General features: G+C 36.0%; 1 protein-coding gene across 2 annotated transcripts in view; it reads right to left on the reverse strand.

The window, feature by feature from the left end:
* Positions 1-219: 219 nt before the first annotated feature.
* The window catches only part of LOC128989923 (mitogen-activated protein kinase kinase kinase 15), a 43,194-nt gene continuing 19,992 nt past the window's right edge, over positions 220-23,421 (reverse strand). Inside the window, exons 10-28 of one of the 2 annotated variants that reach the window (XM_054412068.1) lie at positions 21,956-22,115; positions 21,277-21,436; positions 19,377-19,546; positions 18,522-18,705; positions 17,580-17,713; positions 16,369-16,496; positions 15,074-15,211; positions 14,764-14,930; positions 13,535-13,770; positions 12,283-12,441; positions 9,632-9,727; positions 8,731-8,950; positions 7,953-8,111; positions 6,461-6,566; positions 5,758-5,953; positions 5,134-5,301; positions 4,487-4,634; positions 1,784-1,860; positions 220-665 (exon numbers count right to left, since the gene is read on the reverse strand). In XM_054412068.1, the coding sequence (XP_054268043.1) occupies positions 551-665; positions 1,784-1,860; positions 4,487-4,634; positions 5,134-5,301; positions 5,758-5,953; positions 6,461-6,566; positions 7,953-8,111; positions 8,731-8,950; positions 9,632-9,727; positions 12,283-12,441; positions 13,535-13,770; positions 14,764-14,930; positions 15,074-15,211; positions 16,369-16,496; positions 17,580-17,713; positions 18,522-18,705; positions 19,377-19,546; positions 21,277-21,436; positions 21,956-22,115 (2,921 nt within the window). In that variant the 3' untranslated portion in view covers positions 220-550. The remainder of the gene's footprint in view (positions 666-1,783; positions 1,861-4,486; positions 4,635-5,133; positions 5,302-5,757; positions 5,954-6,460; positions 6,567-7,952; positions 8,112-8,730; positions 8,951-9,631; positions 9,728-12,282; positions 12,442-13,534; positions 13,771-14,763; positions 14,931-15,073; positions 15,212-16,368; positions 16,497-17,579; positions 17,714-18,521; positions 18,706-19,376; positions 19,547-21,276; positions 21,437-21,955; positions 22,116-23,421) is intronic. The other variant, XM_054412077.1, reaches the window with a different exon arrangement.

The following is a 23,421-nucleotide window of genomic DNA, read 5'->3' on the forward strand; positions in this document are numbered from 1 at the left end:
GTTTGCTCAGCTTAGCTTATTTATTAAATATTTATCTATTTACCCAGTTATTCATGAAACTAATTTACCAACCCTTATATTTGCACGCCAGTATATAGTCTAAGTTGGAAATTGTTATTGTGTACCCATTGAGGGACAAATCAATTAAGACTGATGATGATAAGTTTTCTAAATTAAATTATAAGTTGAATTTAGTATTATTTTTGTAAATCTGTAGTCTTTAATATCAGACACCCTTTTGGTCCTGTAAGTGTTGGATTATCAATAATCAACTGTATAATTATAATATCTACCTGGTTTTACATAAATGTAAAGCCTTACTTGAAATTTCACTCTGTGACAGATCAATCGATTCATTTCAATGATAAAATTTGTCTGAACTATCTTCTAAAAGATACAAATACAATTACGGTTACTAAACTCAAAAAAGAGTTAAAACAAAACATAAAATAACAAAAACACAAGATCAATCCTACAAAGGATTATACAGAAACTGGTTTTGACTTTCATAGAAATTACAATAATATCTACTTATCAACGTATACAAGGCTCAGAGCCTGTTATGGTTGGAGTCTACTGTCGGGGGCGGATGTTGAGTGACTCCGGGACGATGGTCCTTCCTCCACTTGACAATGGCCTTCCACACCCTCAGCTCCACACCACCCCTGTAACATAGGAACTGTAGCAAGGGAAGGCTAAAGAGTCTCCTCCTTGAGGAAAAATTATGTAGGAAAAGTACTTAAAAACATACTAAACAGAAACAAAAAATTTAAAAAGCAATAAAATTATGACATGTAGTTGTGAAAGGAAAAAATAAAAAACCAGGAGAAATGTTGGTATAAAAACAACAGTATAAAGTCAGACAAAAAGGTGCAGTAACAATAACAAATAAATAAAAACTAAAAAAAACTAAACTTTAAATTTAAGTTTTGAAACTTTTCATGAAAATATGTTCTAGATCTTTGTTTGGGTGCGATTGCGTTTGATTTAAGATTTGCTCGGGACAGGAGTTGTTCGAACTATCAGTGATTTGACCGTGATCTAGAGTGACGATGTCTCCGATATCCCGATAGATGTACATTATACAAGACTTTGCCGCTATGGCGGATGACAATGATGATGTCCCTGTGATTGAGGGAGATATAACAATAGTGATGTGCTCATAGATTACAATCATGGTGACTGAGAACAGTGCAATAAAGACTGAAAATAGTGAGATTTGACTGAAAGAGCTATTTTCAGTAACATTTAAATTTCAAACCACTTAACACATTTGATGGAGTTGTGTGATGGCCATGGATGAGAGCGCAAAAATATTTAAATTTAGTTTCATCCAATAGGAGATGTGCAGTATGGGATGTACTGCCTTCCAGTATTTGTGACATAGTTCTCCAAGAAGCCAACAGATAGCAGCACTAAACAAAATTACCAACAGACCTTCAGAATTTCCAAATGCAGGGGAAAAAGCAAGTACCCGGAAAATTAGAACAAAAAATACCAGAAAAATTACGCAAAGCGAAAACTGAAACTGCACAAGTTTGAGATTGGATTCCTTTCACAATGCTACATTACACTGAATATTTCCAGGGCAATACTATCTAACTAATGACACAAAAAAAAAATTAAATCATGCAACTTAAGGTACTTACTTTCGGCCAAATGAACACAACATGCACACAAAAAAAAATTTATGGAAAAATTATTTTAATAGTTCAGCCTAGAATGTAATACAAATGGCACAGACTGTACACAAATTCTCAACATATAAATACTTCCAACTCACCTAAGCCCCAACTTTCGGATGTCTTCTCTATTGACGTAATGAAGAACATCATCCAAACAATACTCTTCCGTTAAAAACTGCAACAAAAAATTCATTAGTCACACTTGACATACTAATATTATGTTTGTTTGTTTGGAGTTCAATAATGCATTAACCACTGGACGGATTGGGCTGAAATTTTGGCATGATGATAGCTCACATTCCCGAGGACCATTTCTTATCTCAAAGATTCTTTCGGGTTCCGCCCCAGTGGCTCTGTAGTTCCCTATTTAACCTTATGTATGAGTATTCAAATTTAAAAGGAATTAAAACATTTAGTCTGCTTTTTTTAACTATTTAAGTTGGTAGGTTCTATGATATGCAATAGCATTAAAAAGTCATAAGGTTCACCGACAGGGAGCAGCACTATTATTATTTTTTGCATTTATGACAACAGCTAATTTGAACCAACCAGCGACAAAAAACTGTGATATGCAATGAGAACTGTCAAAGTAGGATTGTTTACAGTTATGTATATGTTTTTAATTAAATGAATAATTTGTGATATTGTGCTTAAATGTTTGATCATTTATTTTTTCCTATAGATAGGTGCAGTGGAAGAACATTATGGCTATGATAGATGTGTTATACTATACCATACCAAAAAATTTAAAGGGCCAAATTTTACCAAACTATGTCCTTCCCCATTGCAAACGCAAAGCTTGAGTATAACTGCAATAAGCATTTTATATATGCCAACCCCGTACGAAGGATGTGTACTTTGCTAGTTAAAAATAACTAATTGGTAGTGAAAATCAATTTTTGTCAGAAGGTTCTATACCATATTTTATAATAATGGTACATGGATTCTACATCTGTTCCATTGTGTGAGTTTTTTACGTTAAACCTTTTATAGATTATAGAGTTTTGTGATTTGTTATTATTTGCATGTTGTATCATGACTTGACATATTTTTGGACTACTACCCTCTGTAGTGTATTCCAACTTAGGTTGGGCGTTTGTGTATTGTTAGTTGTAATGTGTTAGTTAAGTTTTTTTCACCTGAGGACGGGATCAGATTCCAGATCCCGAAACATTGTGTATTGTTTTTTACATTCGTGATGGAAAATGTCCGCAATAAACCTTTGAACAACATTAACTCACCATCACCAACAATGAACTTCAAACAAAGAGTACTCTGTAAGGTCGCCATTTCAATAAAAAGTATTAAAGTATGACATTAAGACGATTTGATTTGATTTGAAATGTTTATATTTTGATCAAATTTGACAAATTTATTTATTACATACTAAGCTATTATGTATTATTATTGATAGCTATCAAGACTCCTATCATCTGATACAAAAATAAGAATATATAAAACCATTATTCAACCAGTATTATTGTATGGAAGCGAGACCTGGGTCCTATCCAAGAGAAATGAAGGACGCTTGATTGTTTTTGAAAACAAGGTCCTAAGAAAAATATTCGGCCCAGTAAACGAAGAAGGAGAATGGCGGATTAGAAAAAACAGAGAGCTACGAGCGTTATACCAGGACCCTGATATAATAGCTTTGATAAAGGCAAAAAGATTAGGTTGGCTAGGTCATGTATTGCGAAGGGAAGAAGGAACAAGACTGAAGGAAGTATGTTCTGCTGTACCAACTGGAAAGCGTCCACTGGGTAGACCAAAAATGAGATGGTATGACCAAGTTAAGAGAGATGTGAGTCAGTGTGGAGGGACAGTGGAGATGGCAGCGGACAGAGAAGCGTGGAAGAGGCTGATCTACGAGGCGAAGAATCGACTGCGATTTGTAGCGCCCCAGCAGTAAGTAAGTAAGTAAGCTATTATATTTCAATAAAAAAACTTTTTTACCTTCCCTATAGTAGCAATCCTAATTACTCATGCAAAAGTTGTTATTTAAATAGGAAATAAATCCAACAATAAGGGAATATATTTTGTGAAAATCCAACCAGATTTATGTAAATTCGCTTATTATGCAAGTTTGCTGCAGTGGGGATATTTTAAAAATGTGTACCAGTTTGATAATATGACGACCTTTACATGAAGCGATGTTTTTGTCCTTGTAATGCCTGATGGTGGTTCTATTGTGAGCTGAAACTAGTTGTCTACTACAACCATTTGAGATTACTAAAAAAAGATGTATTTAACACGTTCGCTGCTGACGACTCCAATCGGAATCATGCCTAACTGGCACAGCGTGCGTACGACTCCGGTTAGTCACGGTGCAGTGTTATACAAGTTTTTCTACTGTGACCTCAGCATTTATCGGGGATCAACCAAACTATGACAGCATGTTGTGCTGGTCCTATACTTTAATTCTTGGTGTAGTTTGGGTTAAGGTTGGTAGTAAAATTTCCCGTAAAATCCCTTCTGGCAACGCTTTTTGTCCCGTTTTCAGTGATTTTCTCTCTTTGAGCCACATTACAAAGACACTGGTTACGGATCCAGGCAGTGCTGCTATCTGTGAGTTTTTCAATGAACTAGGTCCACTTTCGGAGTAACATAGCACCATCACCGCCGCTGTTTTGCTGCTGTCAAGACGGAACTATTTTAATGCCTATTGCGTTTGCTGATTCACTGGCGCGCCAAGGCTGCGTCGCATTTCCGACCGTACTGCCAAAGGGATTCTCGCAGCAAACGTGTTTAGCCCCTTGTAGTGTATAGTGAAAGAACCATTAGAAGTTTGAGTGTGAGCTTACTTTGCTGATAGACGTGTTGTCCAATCGCAAGGCCAGCAGCCAGTCTACCAGCCGCTGGTCCACAGAGCTATCCGTGATGCTGATCCTAGGAGTCATGGGGTTGTGGTTGCTCGTCTCACTCTCCGGTGACGTGGTCACATCACTCTCACTGCAACATGGAAACCACTCAATCAACGTCAATCGTATGGTTTCACTATAGAAATTGCTTATTTAACTGATGTTTTTGGGTCTGATCAGGCCAAAGGTTAGTCAAAACTGGGAAAAATCTTTAGGAAATCAGTTTGGATCCAAAATAATTTTTGGCCCAAGTTTCAGCTTACTAGAGGTAGGCGAGCGGCATGATTTTGTTGCGTTTGCAAGAGACGATGATGAGATCTTTGCGATGACAGATAATGCTCATGATTTTACTACAATCACAGGAGTCATTCACAATTTTGCAGGCATTGCATTTTGCCCTGAAAGTAGGAAAAGTTCAAGATTTCAGCCCCACTTCAAGGAACAATGACAATTTCACAGCAACTGGTTCATAAGAGTGGATAATGATTCAGGGTTGGTAAAGACAGTACTAGCAAAGTATTTGCTTAAGGAAAAATCCACTATACAATTTTTTTAAAGTTTTATTTAATACAAAATTGTAAGTGACTCACCTGAAATCCCTGCCATTACTCTGACTGAGATGATTGACTACAGATGACACAAGGCCCATCTGGTCTACCAACTGTCTCAGTGCTGCCAACTGTAGTCTGTGGTCCTCCAGGGCTTGTCTCAGCAGGCTCTGGTACACTCTCTGTCCTTCCAACAACTCCTGCATCAGTCTGTACAATATTGGATCATTATGTGACTGAGATGATTGACTACAGATGACACAAGGCCCATCTGGTCTACCAACTGTCTCAGTGCTGCCAACTGTAGTCTGTGGTCCTCCAGGGCTTGTCTCAGCAGACTCTGGTACACTCTCTGTCCTTCCAACAACTCCTGCATCAGTCTGTACAATATTAGATCATTATGTCACTAAGATGATTGACTACAGAAGACACAAGGCCCATCTGATCTCAGCCTATTTTATCTGGGAAGTAAGGAGAGGTAAAAAAATACAAAATCAAAATTATGAAAATAAAATTGAGTAGTGGATAAATAATATAAAATCCACGGACTGATTGAGCTTGCACAAGGGCCCCGAGTTGAAAAATGCATATTGTCCTCTGGACAACCAGTTCCACGGTTGGATCGCACATTGTATGGAAAATCAAATGTTTTCATTGCCTACACACCTGTGGTTCTCAGATCTGAGTCCGTTGATCTGTTCTCTCCACTCAGTCCTCATCTTGATGCTGCTGGGGAAGCTGTCTATACTTGTGTTCTTGGACTTGACGGAGTTGACTGTAGAGGGGACAGAGGGGGGTCCATCTCCTCCACCTCCTCTCCCACCATCCTTCACATCTTGACCAAGCAGGTTCGCTCCCAGCTCTGAAAACATCACTGATTAGCCTGGGGTTATGAAACTATCCTAAAGCGTTGCGTTATCGTCAAGTTCCAGTGGGATGAAAACCTACTGTGGCTATTTTAGAACAATGTTCTCTCCAGCCTAATTATCCTAGAGCTTTTTGTGGGTGGAGATAATCTTGAGGGCATATCCTCTTCTTAGATACCAATCCTGAATATTTTCTAGTAAATTTACAGCTTAGTGTGCTCCCAACCAGCTTAATGCATACCATTTGCTTTTGTAGATTACGAGGATTTTAGAGCTGGCATTTAGAACAGCAGTCTTGCATCTCTAACAACTAAACAGTCTGCTGATTATTTGAAGAAATTAGGGACGCAACAGAGCGTTTTGAAGACGAGCGCCTATCACTCAGTTACCCAGACAAATTACATTTAAAATATTATCTATTTCAAGCAATTCTAGTGTCAACGGTCTAAAAGAACTTGCGTAACTTCCAACACCTCCACAAAGAATTGAAATAATATATTTACCTGGAGACAAGATGGTAATTGCCGCCTGGACAGAGTTCCTGACGAGATTGTCTAAAGCAAACATCCAATGAGGCTTGATGCTGTGAGATCTGAGAACCACCGTAACCTGCAGCACAGTAAGACTTCATGTCAAAACAGTCAAAATACATTACTGCATTCAATAGTAATCGAGAAAATGTATTTGCTTACAAAATAGAATCCATAGTGTAAATTTTTTAATGGGCCAAACTATGATTTTTTTTTAACATTAAAGTATTACTAAAATATTATGTGAGCAATACAATAAGTGTCTAATCATTGTCATTCATTTGTCATGTAATTTTTAACGACAAAAATTATGTCTACATTTTTGTCAGGGTTAGAGCAAGCAGTAATACAGGGTGACACAAAGGAACCGGGCGTTTTTTAAACAGCTGTTCCATTGTTGTTGCACGTGGTAGGAAGATTGAAGTTATGTCATTACCTTCAGTGAGGCTTGCCATTTTTGTTGAAATGGCTCAGTTGACCGTAGACCATCGCGTTTTCGCATACAATACTTTAGTCCGAAATGGTGAATCCGTCGTCAAATCCAGCGGGAATTTAGTCGACATTTTAATATTGAACGCCATGGAACGGTTCCAAGCCGAAATACGCTATTAAGATGGGTTTCAGGGTTCCGAAAAACTGGGAATATAACAAGAAAGCAACCACCAGGCTTTGTTAGAACTTCGAGAACACCCGAAAACATCGCCAGAGTGAGAGCAGTATTGAATGAATGTTTCCTACAAGGTGATTTCTCGCTTTGGTGACATGCCGTGGCCGCCAAGATCATCTGGCTTGTCCACTAGTGATTATATCCTTTGGGGGTTTCTTAAGGAGCGTGTTCATGCTCACAAACCACGCACTCTAGAGGATTTGAAGTTTGCAATCACAGAAGATATCAATGGCATTGAACCTCCTGACCCCGAGTTTCAGAGGATTTTCAGACTAGAATGAACATTTGTAGATAAGTACATGGCCGCCGTATGCATGACGTCATTTTCAAAAAATGACGGTTTTGTAACAAATGGCAAATGTTTACCTCACTATGTACAGTATTAAAACCAGTTTATTCCTTTTAACTACTGTGTACTACTTATTTAAAAAACGTCCGGTTCCTTTGTGTCACCCTGTATAAGGTTGAAATGAGTAAAGTTGGCCAAACAAGTTGGTGTTGGTACTGTAATTTAAATCAATATACATTATGTTCAGTATTCCTCTTTGCAGGATTACGCTACATATTTACCCTTATGGTAATGTAAAAAAATATAATCTGTACTTGAAATTGATTGGAATGGAGGGATTGTTGTTAAGAGACTTTTTGGGAGATTTAAAGGATGATTCAATTGGGGACCAAACAAATTTGGTGTTTTTGAATCCAAATACGAGTGAAGAACTGAGCAAGATGCTTTGTTATAGACAAACAACAGACTAAGACAGATTGTTTTGTTATTAAGGTTAAAGGCCTACTTACCGCACTCTGGAACAAATAGATGGCCATGTGCAGTTGGTTGATGGCCACTGAGTCAAACTCAAAGTCCTCCTTGATTGTGTGGATGGCCGTCTCCAGTGGATCTTTGTTCTGATTGGCAATGTACTCTCTCAAACCCTTCATCAGGGTCTCTAGGTGGTTCTGCCATAACAAATCAAACAATCAGAATAAACAAACATAAACAGACACTGGGTAGGGAAGCTTTGTGCGAAAATCCATAAATATTCTAAGAGTTTTTATATTTTTTTATATTTCAACATTCAAGTAATAATAGTTTGTAAATACAGATAAATCCTCCAGTTTGCAAATGATCCCCTTTCACCCTACCTTTAAGGCACCCATTTTTATGTGGAATTTTCTCCTCTAATCATTGACTTTAGTAGACTGAAGTAGACCATCCCATCTAGGTCCATCTTTCTGTTCCCAAATTTTTATTTAAAACACAGTTCAATGAGCCACTCCCAAATTGTATTACACCACATTCAAAAATTACATTTTCTGCCTTCATGTTACCGAGCATGGCGTAACATAAATATACTAAAGCTTACAATAAGTTGCCCTTCAGTTTGACTTGGTTATAAAGTTGGCGAATTTGAAAAAAATCCATAATTCATACACACACTGTAGGCTTAATTCAGCTAGGTACATTTTTATTTAAAACTGGTGACAACTTAAATATGAGTATGGAATGACTAGTTCTATTGATAGCCAAAGCTACAAGTCAGCTGTGTGTTGAAATTTTTACTACTCTAATACTCACCATTTTGAGAGCGTTGTCGCCCATGTCCGACTGTATAGCCTTCAGCCACACCTCGCAGATGTTGGCCTGGTCCTGACTAAGAACCCGCGACAGAGTCATCCTCCGCTGGGAATCTTTCTTGAGCATGTAGAAGCCGTCGTGCTCCGTGGGCAACCCGACCACCTCCGGCGACAACAGACCTCCACTGGAACTGCGTCTTGTCAAACTACCCTCCTCTGTACTGTAATAGGACAACATGGAAGGAAAGTTAATTTATAATTTGAAAATCAAGAACCATCTATTAACCTTTTAATGCTAAACTTAATTTCCGTTATAAGAATTTTCGTAAAGACAGCAAAAAGCCATAGGGTGGACAGATGCTTGAAATTTTTGACGAGATTTTCTTTTATAATGTAAATGCCCTGCCAAGAAAACATTAAAATTTTCTGTAACTGCTAGGTATACAACAGCATTTCAAAATAATTAATTATTTCTTTTTTAGGTCCTAAAAAATAGTTTGGAAAGAAATTGTATTTGTTTTATGGTAAAAAGTGGGAAAACCCAACTTTTACCCTTTAAAACCAACTATAAACCCCCATTCCCGTAGTCCAATCATGCTGGTTGCAAAAATTACATGTTTGTACTGAATTTCATCAAAATTAGATAAATTTTGCTCGAGTTATCCTGCTAACGAATCAATATGAATTTGAAAAGAGGGTGTTTTTAACTTATGGGACTTCAAAACAGAAAAGTAAATCGATCCCAGGGTTAGGTCTTACCATGAGACCTACGGTAATAGCTTATTCCCTACATGCCAAATTCCCTTATATGTGTTTTGGTTATTGGTGGGTTTTGTGTTTTGGTAATATACAGAATGCAAGCGCAAATAGGTGGACTAGGAATGTAGGAGACCTGACTGTACCTGCCATACGAGAGTGCAGCTGGCATACAGATGGGTGAGAGCAGAGCGGCTGCTTTGTGCTTGACGGGGTGAGACTGGGTCAGGAGTAGACTGTCACTGCACACCAAGCCACACAACGTAACAATCACACACATTACCTTGCATCTCCACACAATATGATACAGGAGAGAACATAGGTTTCTCTAAACTGGAAAGACTATTATTGACCAACAATAGGCCATAGAGCACAACGGTATTAAGGATTGTTTTGTGATAGTAGGCTTGCCTGAATAGTGGATAGGGAAAAAATTAACACAAAAACTGTACACTATCTACAATAATTAGTAGGGGTCTGCGGTGCACCGAAAAAGTCGGTACGGTACGGTACAAGCTTAATTACTGTCATCGGTTCGGTACAGCATTTTACACGGTACAAATTTGGTTCGGTACAGCCTATTATAATAATAAATTACTTTCAGTTTACTATCGTAGTCAACGGCAGTTGGTTCCGTTAAACCCATTAGCAGTCCCAAATCCATTAACATTTTATCACAACAATAATTGTTGTATTCAAGTACTTCCAAGAACTGTTGAGTTTTATCACTTTTATATATTTACGACTTTCTCCAATTCTGTTTTATCATAAAAATAATAGTTTTATGATGACTGTCAAATGTTATCTCTAACTCAGTCAGTATTTTCGTGAATATTCAATTTGCCGCTGGCCATTGCCTACTGCCATAAAACTGTTTATTGCTACATATTAAACTTGTAACTAATCTACAATCTTATTTTATAAGTTAAAATATTTTTTATAGATATTTTATCTTTCTATTGACGAAACCACAAGCATAGTTGTTGTTTACATATTTTTTTTTCGTTATGCAAGCCTACTCGGTCTTAAATTATGTCATTGCATGTTCTGTATCATCTTATATTGTTAGATGTGGCTGTTTAAGGCTTAAATGTTTTTTAGTTTCCTGTATTTTTTATTGTGTAGAAGGTACTTTATGCAATCTAAATCTTGTGAACTAGATAGTGATTTTGCTACACTCATTGTAACCTAACCAATCTATAAATAGTCCCTCCTAAATAATTAAGTCTAGGCCTGGGTCTTTTGATTCTTTGGAAGAGCTTTAAAATATACTAAGAAAATTGGATTGAGCCTGAGATAAACTAATGATTGATATGATTGATATTGTGGATGTTAACTTTGTAAATGAAAAGACAATAATCTTACTCTGTGATAACCCAAATTTTAGTTTCAGAAAAAAACTTTGCAAGAGTTGTATCCATCTTATACCGGTAACTAGTTTTGAAGCTGATAACTAAAAGATGCTCTTTGCCATTACTTGATCACAACCTCCAGTTTTTCATTGTTGTCTGCTGTGAACAGCTGGCAAAACTACACTGTCTTCGTACTGAATGCTTTTATGTTTTTAAATATTTTAAAAACAACTAGACATTGTGTTGGTTGGAAATAATTTACCAGTTTTGTGAAATTATCTTGTCAATAAATGTTTCAAACATGTTTATTCATAAAAACTATTATCCTATTTTCAAACCACTTTATCATGGCTAAGCCAAAGTATCTCAGAGTAAAATAGGTAAAGCCCTTATCTTAACTGTGATTTTTCTTGACACAATCCTCGTAGTAGTAAAGGGTTTTGTTTTAATAATGTGTGGTACAGTAATTGTTGTTAGAAAACCATGAATGTAGGATACTATCCATTTTCATAGTAATGTCAATGTATTAAAGTTAAAAATAATGGTTTGAATAATGGTTTCTGAGAAGAAAACCGCAAAAATACGGGTAGCCGCGTACCGTACCGATTTTGTACCGAGAACCGAGGTACAAAATATTGTACCGTACCGACCTTAAATTTTCAGTACCGCAGACCCCTAATAATTAGACTATTTCACTGTCACTAGCAACGTTTTCAACTGAAGAAGACCAGAGATCTTCAGGAAGCTTCAGAAGATCTTGGACTCATACTTTTCTTGGTTGAAAGTGATGATAGTGACAGTAAAATGTTCTCCTGTGTAGTGAACGGTTTTGGCGTATGGTGTACCAGAATGAACTTTAACCCATACAAGCATGCCTGACGTCCCAACAACAATGATTGGACTTGTAATTTAGCAAAGACATAAAAAGAATAATATTTCACACTACTATTAAGTTTGTTTAAAAAATAATTGACTTAAAAACTTCATAATGGAACTTAAAAATGGTGATTCTAAACCCCCAAAAATAACACAGTTTCCATAAGATCCGTGTCTCAATAACTATATTTGATTAAAATCCATCAAGTACATTACTGTATTAATTGCCAATTGCCAAAACCTTTTGACAGAGTTAAAGCTAATAGTTTGAAACTTAGTACTAGTGGCTTATATAAAAGGCATATTCAATCTATACTTTCCTAACAAAATATTACAGAATATTTACCTGAATTGCAACAAAAAGTTGATGTATTTGTTATAAATAATTAGTTTGTGAATCAAAAGCATTTCAAAATGAGAATATTATCAGTAAAAAGAACAACTCAAAAATATCAAAATTCAAATACTAATTAGTATGCAAACACTGAATTAGCTTTTGATCAATTGTTTTCAGCAAAATCAAAAGCAGAAAAAATTAAATTGTAAAAATGCAATATGAGACGACTTACGTTTCTTCGGTGGGAGATGTAGGTGCGTAGTTTTTGGAGCTCACAGTATTTACAGGCTGGTTGACAACGTTTGTTTTGGAGACAGCTCGGTCGGCAGGAACTGAGATGCTCCTGCTGAACTCCTGAGGGGCCACCAGGGCTCGGGACGTCTTCTTCTTGCTGATCAATTACGTCAAATCAATATTCAAACATAACAATACTTAAATGTTCGTGAAGAGTCTATTTTATAGTGGGGTTGAAGTTCTGGTGGGGAGGCTGCACCTTTAGGTGGTTTAGTATACAAGTTCCTGAACCTAAAACCGCCCAGACCCCAATTTTTAAAGACCTCGGTCATCCGTAATGACGTCATCAAGATGGTGGCTGTAAAAGGATGCTGGGTCGCCAAGAATTTGTTATAACACTCAAATGCCTGAACCGATTTTAATGAAATTTGGCATACAAGTACTTGAATACATTATCTTGGCACAGGTTGTCAATGGTCGAGTTTAATCAAGTCGTTTCAAAATGGCGGCCGTTAATAACTAAAATAATAAAAATGTTTCAGTTCCTCCAGAGATCTGCAGCAACCTATTCATTTTCCTTGCAGTCACAGGTTGTCATGTGATACTGTCTCTGCATTTCATGGAATAGGCAAAATACCCTACCACAGGAAACCTGCAGATTAGGTGAGTTTCCATTTCCCTGATTTGATTTTCAATTAGGCATAAATCAATTTCAATAACATTAAGTTTCATGGTCGGCGAAAATATAATGACTGACCATTGTTAAAATACCGGTGCTGACAAATAGAGGTTTGCAATGGTCATTTCTTTTACTAGAAGTTAAAATACTACTTGCTTTTTTCTGCAATTTGACAATTTCTAGACTTAATGGTGCATAGCCCCAGAGAAGGAAACCATAGCTTAAAATACTATGGAACAGAGCGTGGTACACTACAAGCAAATAAGGTACACAATGTACACTAACATTTTGCTTATGATTGTAAATAATAATAGTTTATACATTGAAAATTGTATTGAATATTTAAAGAAGGGATGTTGTAGATCAGCAAATAATCAACCCTTGTTCCTTGTGGGATTCCAATAATTTTGGATTTTTTTGTTACAGAAATCTCATTATAAAAGCAATAGAGAAAGCTGTCTGCAAAGTTTAAATGGTAAAATACACTATATTAGGCTTACATTATGCAACATTAACATTTATTGATAGCAGTAATTATTTTTTCAATGCACATGATCATAGAATGACGTACTCAGTGAGGAACAAGTCCTCCAGCAGTTCTGCAGCTCCTGCCCTGTTGGCTGGGTCCGGCTCAAAACAGCGCAGGATGAAGCTCTTGGCTTTCTCACTGAGCTCCGAGGGTATCTCAGGGTGGATTTTGTAGTAGCCGACCTTGAACACAGCCGCCTGGGGGGAGCCTAACTCTATGAAGGGAGGCTTGCCAGTGGCCATCTCTACAATGGTACACCCCAGGGACCAGATATCTGCCTGTAACACACGTTCAGTATGTTACCTACTAGACACTTGCAAAAACATACAGGGAGTTTACAAATTGTCTGGACATATTTTGTGGACTTGTTCCTTGGGCTAAGACAAACATAAAATGCCATATAAGTATGGGTCTAAAATGCCTAGATTTCTATCTGTCGGTCTGTTTGTGATTTCTCTTAGGCTAATTATTTTATATCTAGGGTATTTTCCAAGTTAGAAACTTCAAAATTGGTATAAATGTCTAGTTTAGAAGGTAAAAAGAGCTTAAAAATGTTGTTCCAATATCTCAAGCCATTTCAATATGCAATTTAAAATCTTTAATGCAAAATTTAAGGACCATAAATATTAAAAACCACAAAACGGTTTTAATATTTATGGTTTTAATATTTAATATTTATTTTTTATATTTTAATATTTACGGTTTTATGGTTTTAATGTTTATGAAAACTATAAATATTAAGAAAATTGTTTACAACATTGAAAAGATAGAAAATTTAAATCCAAATCAAAAATGTTAAAACCGGATGACAAACAACCGAGTTATCTGTTTTTTTCCCCTACATTCGGTTACACAATTTTAAAGGACTACCATAGTTAGGTCCTATTAAATTGGGTAACCAAATGAAGAATAAAACTCATAACTCGATTGTTTGTCACTTAGTTTTAAATAAGTCCAAACATACAAATAACACAAAAGTAGAAATTTTCTCACTGGCCCCTTTTTCAACAAAAAAGTGGTCAGTGACCACAAACATACTTTTGTGTTGTTTATATATATTTCTATGGACTTATTTAAATAAAGGTAAGCCCGCTTTCCTGTAAATTTCCTAAACAAAATCTATTTCAATTATTTTCAAAGTGCATTTACAGTAAAATAATTAAAGCAGATAAATTATGTTATTTGCAGAATTATTGGAAATATTTATATAACAAATAGTAAACAAGCATTGGATTTCAAACGAAGAACAAAGAAAAGTTTTCTAAGCTTACCGGAGCGCCATATCCTCGCTGTCCTTTGTCTATCACCTCAGGCGCCATGTACTGCAGTGTGCCTGTGAAGGTCTCTGTGCTGGGACACAGGCCTGCCAACCTCTTGGAGGTACCAAAGTCTGAGATCTTCACAACACCGCTGTATGTGTTGACCAACACATTATCACCTACCACAGCACACAATATGATTGAAAAGGACCTTGATATAGGTTCTACAAGAACTAAAATATTAAAAACGTCCTTACAAAAATCAAAATGTGAAGCTCCTTACAAAATTACTTGAATTCCTATGAAAAGAATAATTAGGTACCTTTGATATCTCTGTGAACGATTTTTTGATCGTGCAAGTACTTAAGGCCCTCCAGTATCTGTTTGGTGTAGTAAGATATTGTAGACTCGTTCTCTTTGAGAGGGCCCCACTTAGAGCGCAACAGTGCTGACAAACTACCTGCAAAGTAAACCAATATAGTTTAGTTTAACATTTAAATTATTAGAGATATCTAAGACTAGACTATTTACTTTATAACCCCATCATTACCAATCAGTCATAGTTGTACATTCGTGTTGTATTGTGTTAACCTATCTCAAAGCTACTGGCTGAAGAACTTGACAATCGACCTGATGTTGATGATATCTTAACACAAAAACATGTACAAATCTGACTGATATATTAGATTCTAAAGACAAAATAATTACTTAAACAAACAATCTTGCTTAAAGTGGTTTAAATACCTGCATTTAAGTAACCCAATTCGTTGCTTATGTTGCAACCGGTTTCAACTCTATGGAGTCTTCTTCAGGTTTCCAAGAATATAAGTTATTACTTCATTTGAAGGTTGTCATAGTTTTTAAAAAACGAATAAACACGTAACACGAACATTGAACACTGAGCACTGACGTTTAACATTTAGAAAACACATACAAAATTAGTGAGAAGATAAGCGACGCGTACCGGCCAGATGTAAAGTTCTAGACTGAGCAACGGTACACGTCGCCTGCGTCGCTCACCTTCTCAGTAATTTTGTACGTGTTTTCTAAATGTTAAACATCAGTGCTCAGTGTTCAATGTTCGTGTTACGTATTTATTTTTTATTTTTTTTTTTTTTTAACTATGACGACCTTCAAATGAAGTGATAACTTATATCCTTGGAAGCCTGAAGATGACTCAACGGAGTTGAAACCAGTTGCAACATAAGCAACGAATTGGATTACCCAAATGCAGGTATTTAAACCACTTTAAGTATTATACAGTAATTCATAGGCTAACATCCATCAATATGAAACAATCTTGTCCCACATCAATCCAGCAGCTCAGGGGAAAAACATGGATTTACAATACAATTGTGATAATAGAAAGCTGGGAATATTCAAGCAAGAATATTCATATTAAAGAGTCTAAAACAGTTCAACATCCACACCACAGAAGAGCAATCCCATTTCACAGAGGTACTCTTTTAGACATCACATCAAATCAACTCAGTTTAAGTCCTGAAATGCTAGAATATTCATTATTCAAGGTGCGTCCCTCTTTTAATAAACATTCATTTGCAAAATTTATTGGCAATCTATTTTTATTTAACAATTGAAGATATTCACGCAACACACCTCCAGGTACTTGCTCCATGAAGATCTTGAAGTAGCCGTCTTCTGAGACTGAGCCGAGGTACTGTACAATGTTACGATGTCTTAGCTGGGAGTGTAGCTTGATCTCTTCATGGAGAGGCTGTACATCTCTAAATAAAAATAAAAGGTTAGACATAGTAAATAATTTCTTTAAAGATTGGGATTTTATTTTAACTATATTTTAACCACCTCCAACCACAATAGGCTTTGTGTTTATGCATTGAACGCATCAGGCAATGCAAAGAACAAAAGGCCAGCTGTTCCAGTAAAAGAATGAACTATGATCAAAGTTAATTATATCACCAAGACACAACATTTAGAGAATAACACAGCGTTTTAGACCTTCTAGCTGCTCAAATTTAACGGAAACAACTTTCAAATAAATTTTCCTTGTCAAGATAAAAAAAACAATATGTGTCACAATACACGCTAGGCCTGGGACACAAAAGATGGCTGCCCAAGGCCAGATTAGGTTGAACAGTCAGTGCGGCTACAGAACTTGTGGACAAAAATTCACACATTTTTTCCTGCTTTACTGGACATCTTTTGAATATGTTTGTGTGGGTCCCGGGTATTTTATTTATGGGCTGAAAACTACTGTTGGGCTAAGTTAGGTCAAGTTATAAGCCAAGCACCACAGAAATTGTTTGCACAGATTCAGAATAAAAAATTGACAGTTATACTGCGATTGTGGGATATGATGACACAGCCATGACCGCGGAAGGTGTTCCGGATTTTGCTGTAACCTTAGAAGATGCTCTTGATTTTACCGTGACTGGGGGAAGAGGAAGGAGGATTCACGCTTTCACCTTTACCGCAGAACATGTTCTTGTAAGTGACAGCCAAAAATGTTCTTGGTTTTGCTGAGACCATGGAAGGTGTTCACTATTTCGCCTTAACCGCAGAAGACGTCCTTGATTTTGCCATAACTGCACAGTTTACATAATGTTCTCAATCTCAAAGTGACTGCCGAAAATGTTTTCTTTTTTGCTCTGACCACACAGAAGATGTTCTTGATTTTTATGTGGAAGGTGCTTAAGATTTCACCGTGAGTGTGACCACAGACTAAAATCTGGGTTTTCCAGTAAAAGTTCAAAATTCCAGCATAATTCCCGGTAAAATAAAATCACTCAGAATTCCCAGTCTGTAGCCACCCTGATTTATGTAGAGATTAAAATTAAATAGATACCTACCCCAGGTTCTTTTCTGGTATCTCCTTGACGGCAATCCTGACCTGAGTGTTGAGATCTCTAGCTTGGAATACAACACCGTACGTTCCTTTGCCCAGAATTATCCTCTTGCCTGCGTCATCCAGTTCATATTCAAACTGCAAACAATTAGTCAAAGATTAACAATACATTGGTAGACAATTTTGGGACATTACTCATAACAAGAATGCAGACTGACTCAGTCTTCCTTGAGCCACCATCTTGTTCATTGTGTTCTCTTAATTTTCTTAGTAGTAGGTTTCTTAGTATATAGCCTACATAATGACTGTTTTTGTTTGACTATTTTACAGTTCTCTATGTTCATCATATTAATTTTTGAGCTTTGGCTGGATTCGTGTACTTATCTTCTTATATTTTAGTTACTTCCTCACCTGAAGTTGGGATTAAATTTCAGATCCCAAAATGTTATTTTGAACTATCATGAGGAAAAATATCTGCAATAATCTCTTAAATTAGCATACAAAATTGATGGTTGGATGAAATATAATTGGTGGTACAAAAAATTTCCTTGATAATTGAAAAAACATATCTTTACTGACTTTACTCTCCCTGAATATACTCAATATGGGTGATCCTTGCTATACAAAATACTCGTATATGCGTTCTGACAAAGTGTCATGTAAAGCATGAATAATTTACTAACAGCAACAGTTAAATCAGAAAAAGAAAAAAAATTAAAATCACAACTGTTCCAACCAAAATTAACTGGTGATCTTATTAGCAAAACTACACAAATTCCATTTCATTGTACAATCATCTTGAGTTCGTATTCAACTTAAATATACACCAAGGTATACATCTCCATCTTAAACATAATACAAATTATAACAATAATTTATTTGATGATATTTAGTAAATCTCCTAATCATCTATTTGTTTACAGACTAGAGAGGATATAAGTTTCACCTTGATCTGATCCTGCATGAGGTCCTGGTCCAGTCCCGTGATCATCCCCTCCTGGTCCACCGTCATCTCCAACACCAGGTCATAGAACCTCTGTCTCCACTCAGAGTTGGGAAAGTACATCTGGAAGTCGTCAGAGTTCTGGTGGACGTACAAGAACAAACACCTCTCGTCTCGCTTGTACAAACTGCGGCAGATCAGACAAGTTACAATAGGGTGGGGGGAGATTTTGTATTCTAGTAGGCCTAATAATACAAGGAAGAACAAGTTAAATGAGTGGAACTTACTGAAGAGAAGAAATTCAGGGTGTTAATAACACACAAAAAGTTAACAGTAAAAATTTGAAATTTCACACAAGTCAAGTAGTTGAAACTTGTACTATTTACTGCCTGGAGAACATTTTCTTGGGTAAGTTAGTTGTATATCAATTTGTTCTTCTTAATGTTTTCTTGTAATAACAAGTTCACTGCCGTCCAAAAGATGAATTTAAGGAAGTGCCCTGACATAACTAGAGAGTAACTAGAGAGTTGTGTTGAGATTCCTTCCAGAAGTTAGAAGTAATGAATTGATCAAGCCTGAATTACTCAAGATAGTTCGACCACCACTGTCAGTGAAAAATATAAATGGATAACCCTTAAAACATAATATAACACCTTTAACCAAAATAAATATTTTATCCTTGATATTGTAAATAAAGCACACAGTTTTAAGCTAGGCTTTTTTTTTTCTTAACGCAAAACAATATGTAACTAAAGATAAAAAATATGAGATATCGCACAAATCATCACTACCTGTGATGTTATGTTTAAAATCTATAATGAAGCGATTATTACACCTAGAAATAACTACTCAATGTACCTCACACTCTTGATCATGCTGGCGGTGAACAACCACTCATGGACTTGTCGACAACTTCCCTTCATGCTGTCTGTACATAGGTTCCAGATCTGTAGAGATTTTTCTTCAGCTCCCAGGTTCACGTTGACGTAACTGGGCATGTATATTTTGCTGTGCTCCAAAACTACAATCTGTTTAACAGATAGAAATAAATCAGCACTGCTTTGTATTTTCATTCATTCAACGTTACTTAATATGGATTACTTAGACATTGACCAATCCTATAACTAGATCGTTTAAGGTTTCGACCTAAGGTTATGTTTTTAAGCATTTATTTCAAATAGGCCTAAAACAAATAAAAAGTGAAAAATTTACATTTGATTTATTGGTACTTTCCTGTTAAAGGGAACATTCATTATTATCGATGATTTTTTTCTCGATATATCGATATTAACAAATTGAAACATATCAGCTGACAACTACGAAAAATATTGTTCAGTATCAACAAACATTAATTAAATGAAACTGTTCTAAAAAAATAACCTAACATAACCAACCAAACTTGCTGTAAAATTTAAAAATTCCGTGTTCCCAAACGGAATTTTTAAATGGTACAGCAAGTTTGGTTGGTTATGTTAGGTTAGCTTAGAAACAGTTTCATTTCTTAATCCATATAATAGACTATTTTAGCCTAAACAACATCAGTTAGTTGTTGTCAATTTGTAATGGATCGGAAAACAAAAACATCGATATATCGAGAAAAAAATCATCGATAATAATGAATGTTCCCTTTAACAGGAAAGTACCGATTTATTTTACACTCTTACCACGGTTTGAAATATCCACAAACACTCTTAGACATGGCACAAGTTAATTATAACAACACTCAAAGTGGCTTAGATGAAGTATAAGACTATGAAATCTTACAAAGAAATTCACACTTAATGACTCTTGATAACCCAACACTTGTGAGACCAGAGGGAGACAGATTTCCAAAAATAACAATAAATCCAACCCATAAGCTGAAAAGATTCGGTTTTAGAAAAAAGCAATGTTTACAAAAATTTTTATTTAGCTTATTAACTGGAATGCAGCTTATCTTTTAGGCCACAGTATCCTCAAGTTCATATTCTAAGTTAAATCAGGCCTTCCAAATATAATTTCAATTCCAAAGCAAGTATGGTATGCATGGTCACCTGATAGTTAATGTGAAAAGTCCAATTAAAAATTATCAAACTAAGTCTACTAAAGCACCCAACAATAACTAAGATCCATGTCTAGAAAGACACAAGACTAGTGTCACAATACAATACAAATCAAATTTGAATATTTTACACATACTGTATCTGTCAATGACTTTTTCCTACAGTTATCTAAAAATGTACATGGCGAGGGAGGAATGGTTTCTCGAGTGAGGCAATTGTACTTTGAACTCGAGTTGCACATTATACTTTTCCTACAGTTACCATAAAACAAATAAATTGGTGAAGAAACATAACCTATTTTTACACAGAAGTGAACTTTTAATATAACATTTAATGTGAAGTGACAAATACAACAGTACAACAGCTGACCAGCTGATTTACAGCCAGTGCTGCCAACGTATTTCGCGCGCATACGACGTTGCCTGCATGTTACGCGCTCACTATTTCGTGCCTTCACGTTGCAAATCTGGAGTGAGACAAAGTAATTAGAGTGAGACAATGTTAACATTGTCTCACTGATGAGCGAATTGGCCACTTTGCTTTCTCAAATCAGTGAGAGAACATGCACATTGTTAGGTAACTGTAGGAAAAAAACTAGTTCCCGCAGTATTAGATTACCAAGTCAGTTGAACTATCACATTTCAGATTATCAAGAGTCAACTAACTGTATAGCAGAACTTTACTTTAGGTCAAAATGAAAAACCATAAAAACTTACAGGGAACCTGATGCTGTTGCTGACTTCAGTCTTGGTTGCTTCGACAAAGTAATCCATCCAGAAGGAGAAGACTTGCTCTTCCGGAGTTCCAGGGGAGTCCTCGTTCTTCTTCCGGAAACGATCAATTAGTGAAATGTTGCCAATGGTGGACTTGAGATACCTACGATATTTACAGATATTTCAATTTCTCATGATACATGAAAGCATAGAAATTATATTATGTAAAAAAATCAAGTCCAGTTTAACTAAAAGGGATTAAAATGTCCACTTGTTTCTAAAATTTATTTATGAAAGATTGTTATGTTTGTTTACTTTTTAAATAAAAACACCTAAGTGCAAATGTTGTAACACATGCCCGGGGGAGAGGTAATCTGTGGCAGTAAATTTTTGGAGAGGTGTCAGTGGTATACCGTTGTTTGTTGTTTTTCAGAAGTAGAGAAAATTCAAATCAAGCGCCATAGATAGCTAACATCGTACACTACTTGCACTTGGCAAACTCAAGTTTTGCATAACGAAATGTTCTTAAAAGATTACATGTTATCTTGATAAATTCAGACCTAAACTGGTATTTAATTCATGTTAAGCATGACAAATTTACAACTTAAGAAAACTGTTTCTATTGTGGACAATGTTAGGACTTTTTCTCATTACACATCTTGAAACGTTGCTTTAGACGTACCAATTGGGAGGTTTCAGTTTGAACATACACTCAGCCGCCTGTATTGCCTTGGTGTAGTCTTCGGCCAACACACTTATCTCGAAAAAGGTGGCAACGTCCCAGTAGTCCTGTAGAGACGACAGGCTGCCCTTCCTGCCAATAAGGTTGTTCAACACCATTCCTGCAAGATCACATCATTTATTACCCTTAACACGTTGAGTGCGAGGCGAGGGAGTTCTCGTCCCACCGTACCAGCACCATTGGCTTGGGCAGGAAATTTTGTTCTCCTCGCATAACAACAACCTTGCTTCCATGCTCAGCCTCGCACGAGGACCGTTGTTTCTGATTGCAGCTTATTGTGCCAGTTTTATAATTTAATCCAGTATAATTCGTTTTCAGATCTGACTATTTTATTGGAGGCAGGGACTATTCCAAATTTGGCATTTTCAAATATTTTTTTATATTGTAACCGGATTTTTTGTCCCTACTTTTTCCATCCTTTTGGCAATACTGAGGGCTGCTGTTTAGTGCTGCTACCGGTTGGATTCTTATAAAACTACGTCCACAACGACTGAAACGTAGTACATACTATAATATGCCTCTTCTATATAGGATTATACTAAATTTAAACATTTTTGCAGAATCATCCACGCAGCACATTGGCTGCTCCTGCCACTGGCCGGCCATTGCACGACCGCAGCGAATGTTTTAATGAAAATAAAGGGTGAAATATGTATAGCTGACTCCATTGTATTTATAAATTGACTGAACCTAAAACTAACAGTTTTTTAGTTGTATCAATCTATGAATACAGTTGCCCCACAATAATCTGACATAGTCTTATCAGCAGAAACAAAAAAAGTCTGCATCAACATTAATTTCCCTCCCTCTTAGATGTACCGCCATTGTGTAGCCTAGTTTTAACAAATGACGTGTATGTTAGGTACTTTTTATTTACTTAATCAAGCTACCATACTGTCCCAAACATTATTAATATAGTTATAATTACAGCATAGCATACAAAATGAAGGTGATATTTTATGTTGATGAAATGTATTAAAAAAGACACCCAGTCGGATAGGAACAGCTATACTCTACTTATGATATCCAAGTCAAATGCTAACCTAACATTACCTCATGAGTAAATAGCTATAATATATCAAGTTTATTATTATTGGCTATTAAAAACTTAAGATTAACTAATCTAATTAATTACAGTTCACTTGTAAACATTGCTAAGTGTGATTAATATGGGAAAATCAAGGAAAACCATTGATCAATTTAACCAATGGAGTTGTATATCAAAGTTCTATCATAAAGGTGTTTTATTGGTCTGAAAGTGGGAAATAGTCAACGCATAATCATCAAGTACCACAATGTGCAAAAGTTAAATACAGGGTATCCGAAGAAGAACGCTGGGATTTTAAAAGATTTTTTCTTTAGTACTATTTAAGATAAAAAGATAAAGATTTAACATCAAATTAGAA

The sequence above is a fragment of the Macrosteles quadrilineatus genome, unplaced genomic scaffold (genome assembly GCF_028750875.1).
Source record: "Macrosteles quadrilineatus isolate MER2022 unplaced genomic scaffold, UCM_ALF_1.0 Scaffold_1__1_contigs__length_201487025, whole genome shotgun sequence".
Classification (NCBI taxonomy): domain Eukaryota; kingdom Metazoa; phylum Arthropoda; class Insecta; order Hemiptera; family Cicadellidae; genus Macrosteles; species Macrosteles quadrilineatus.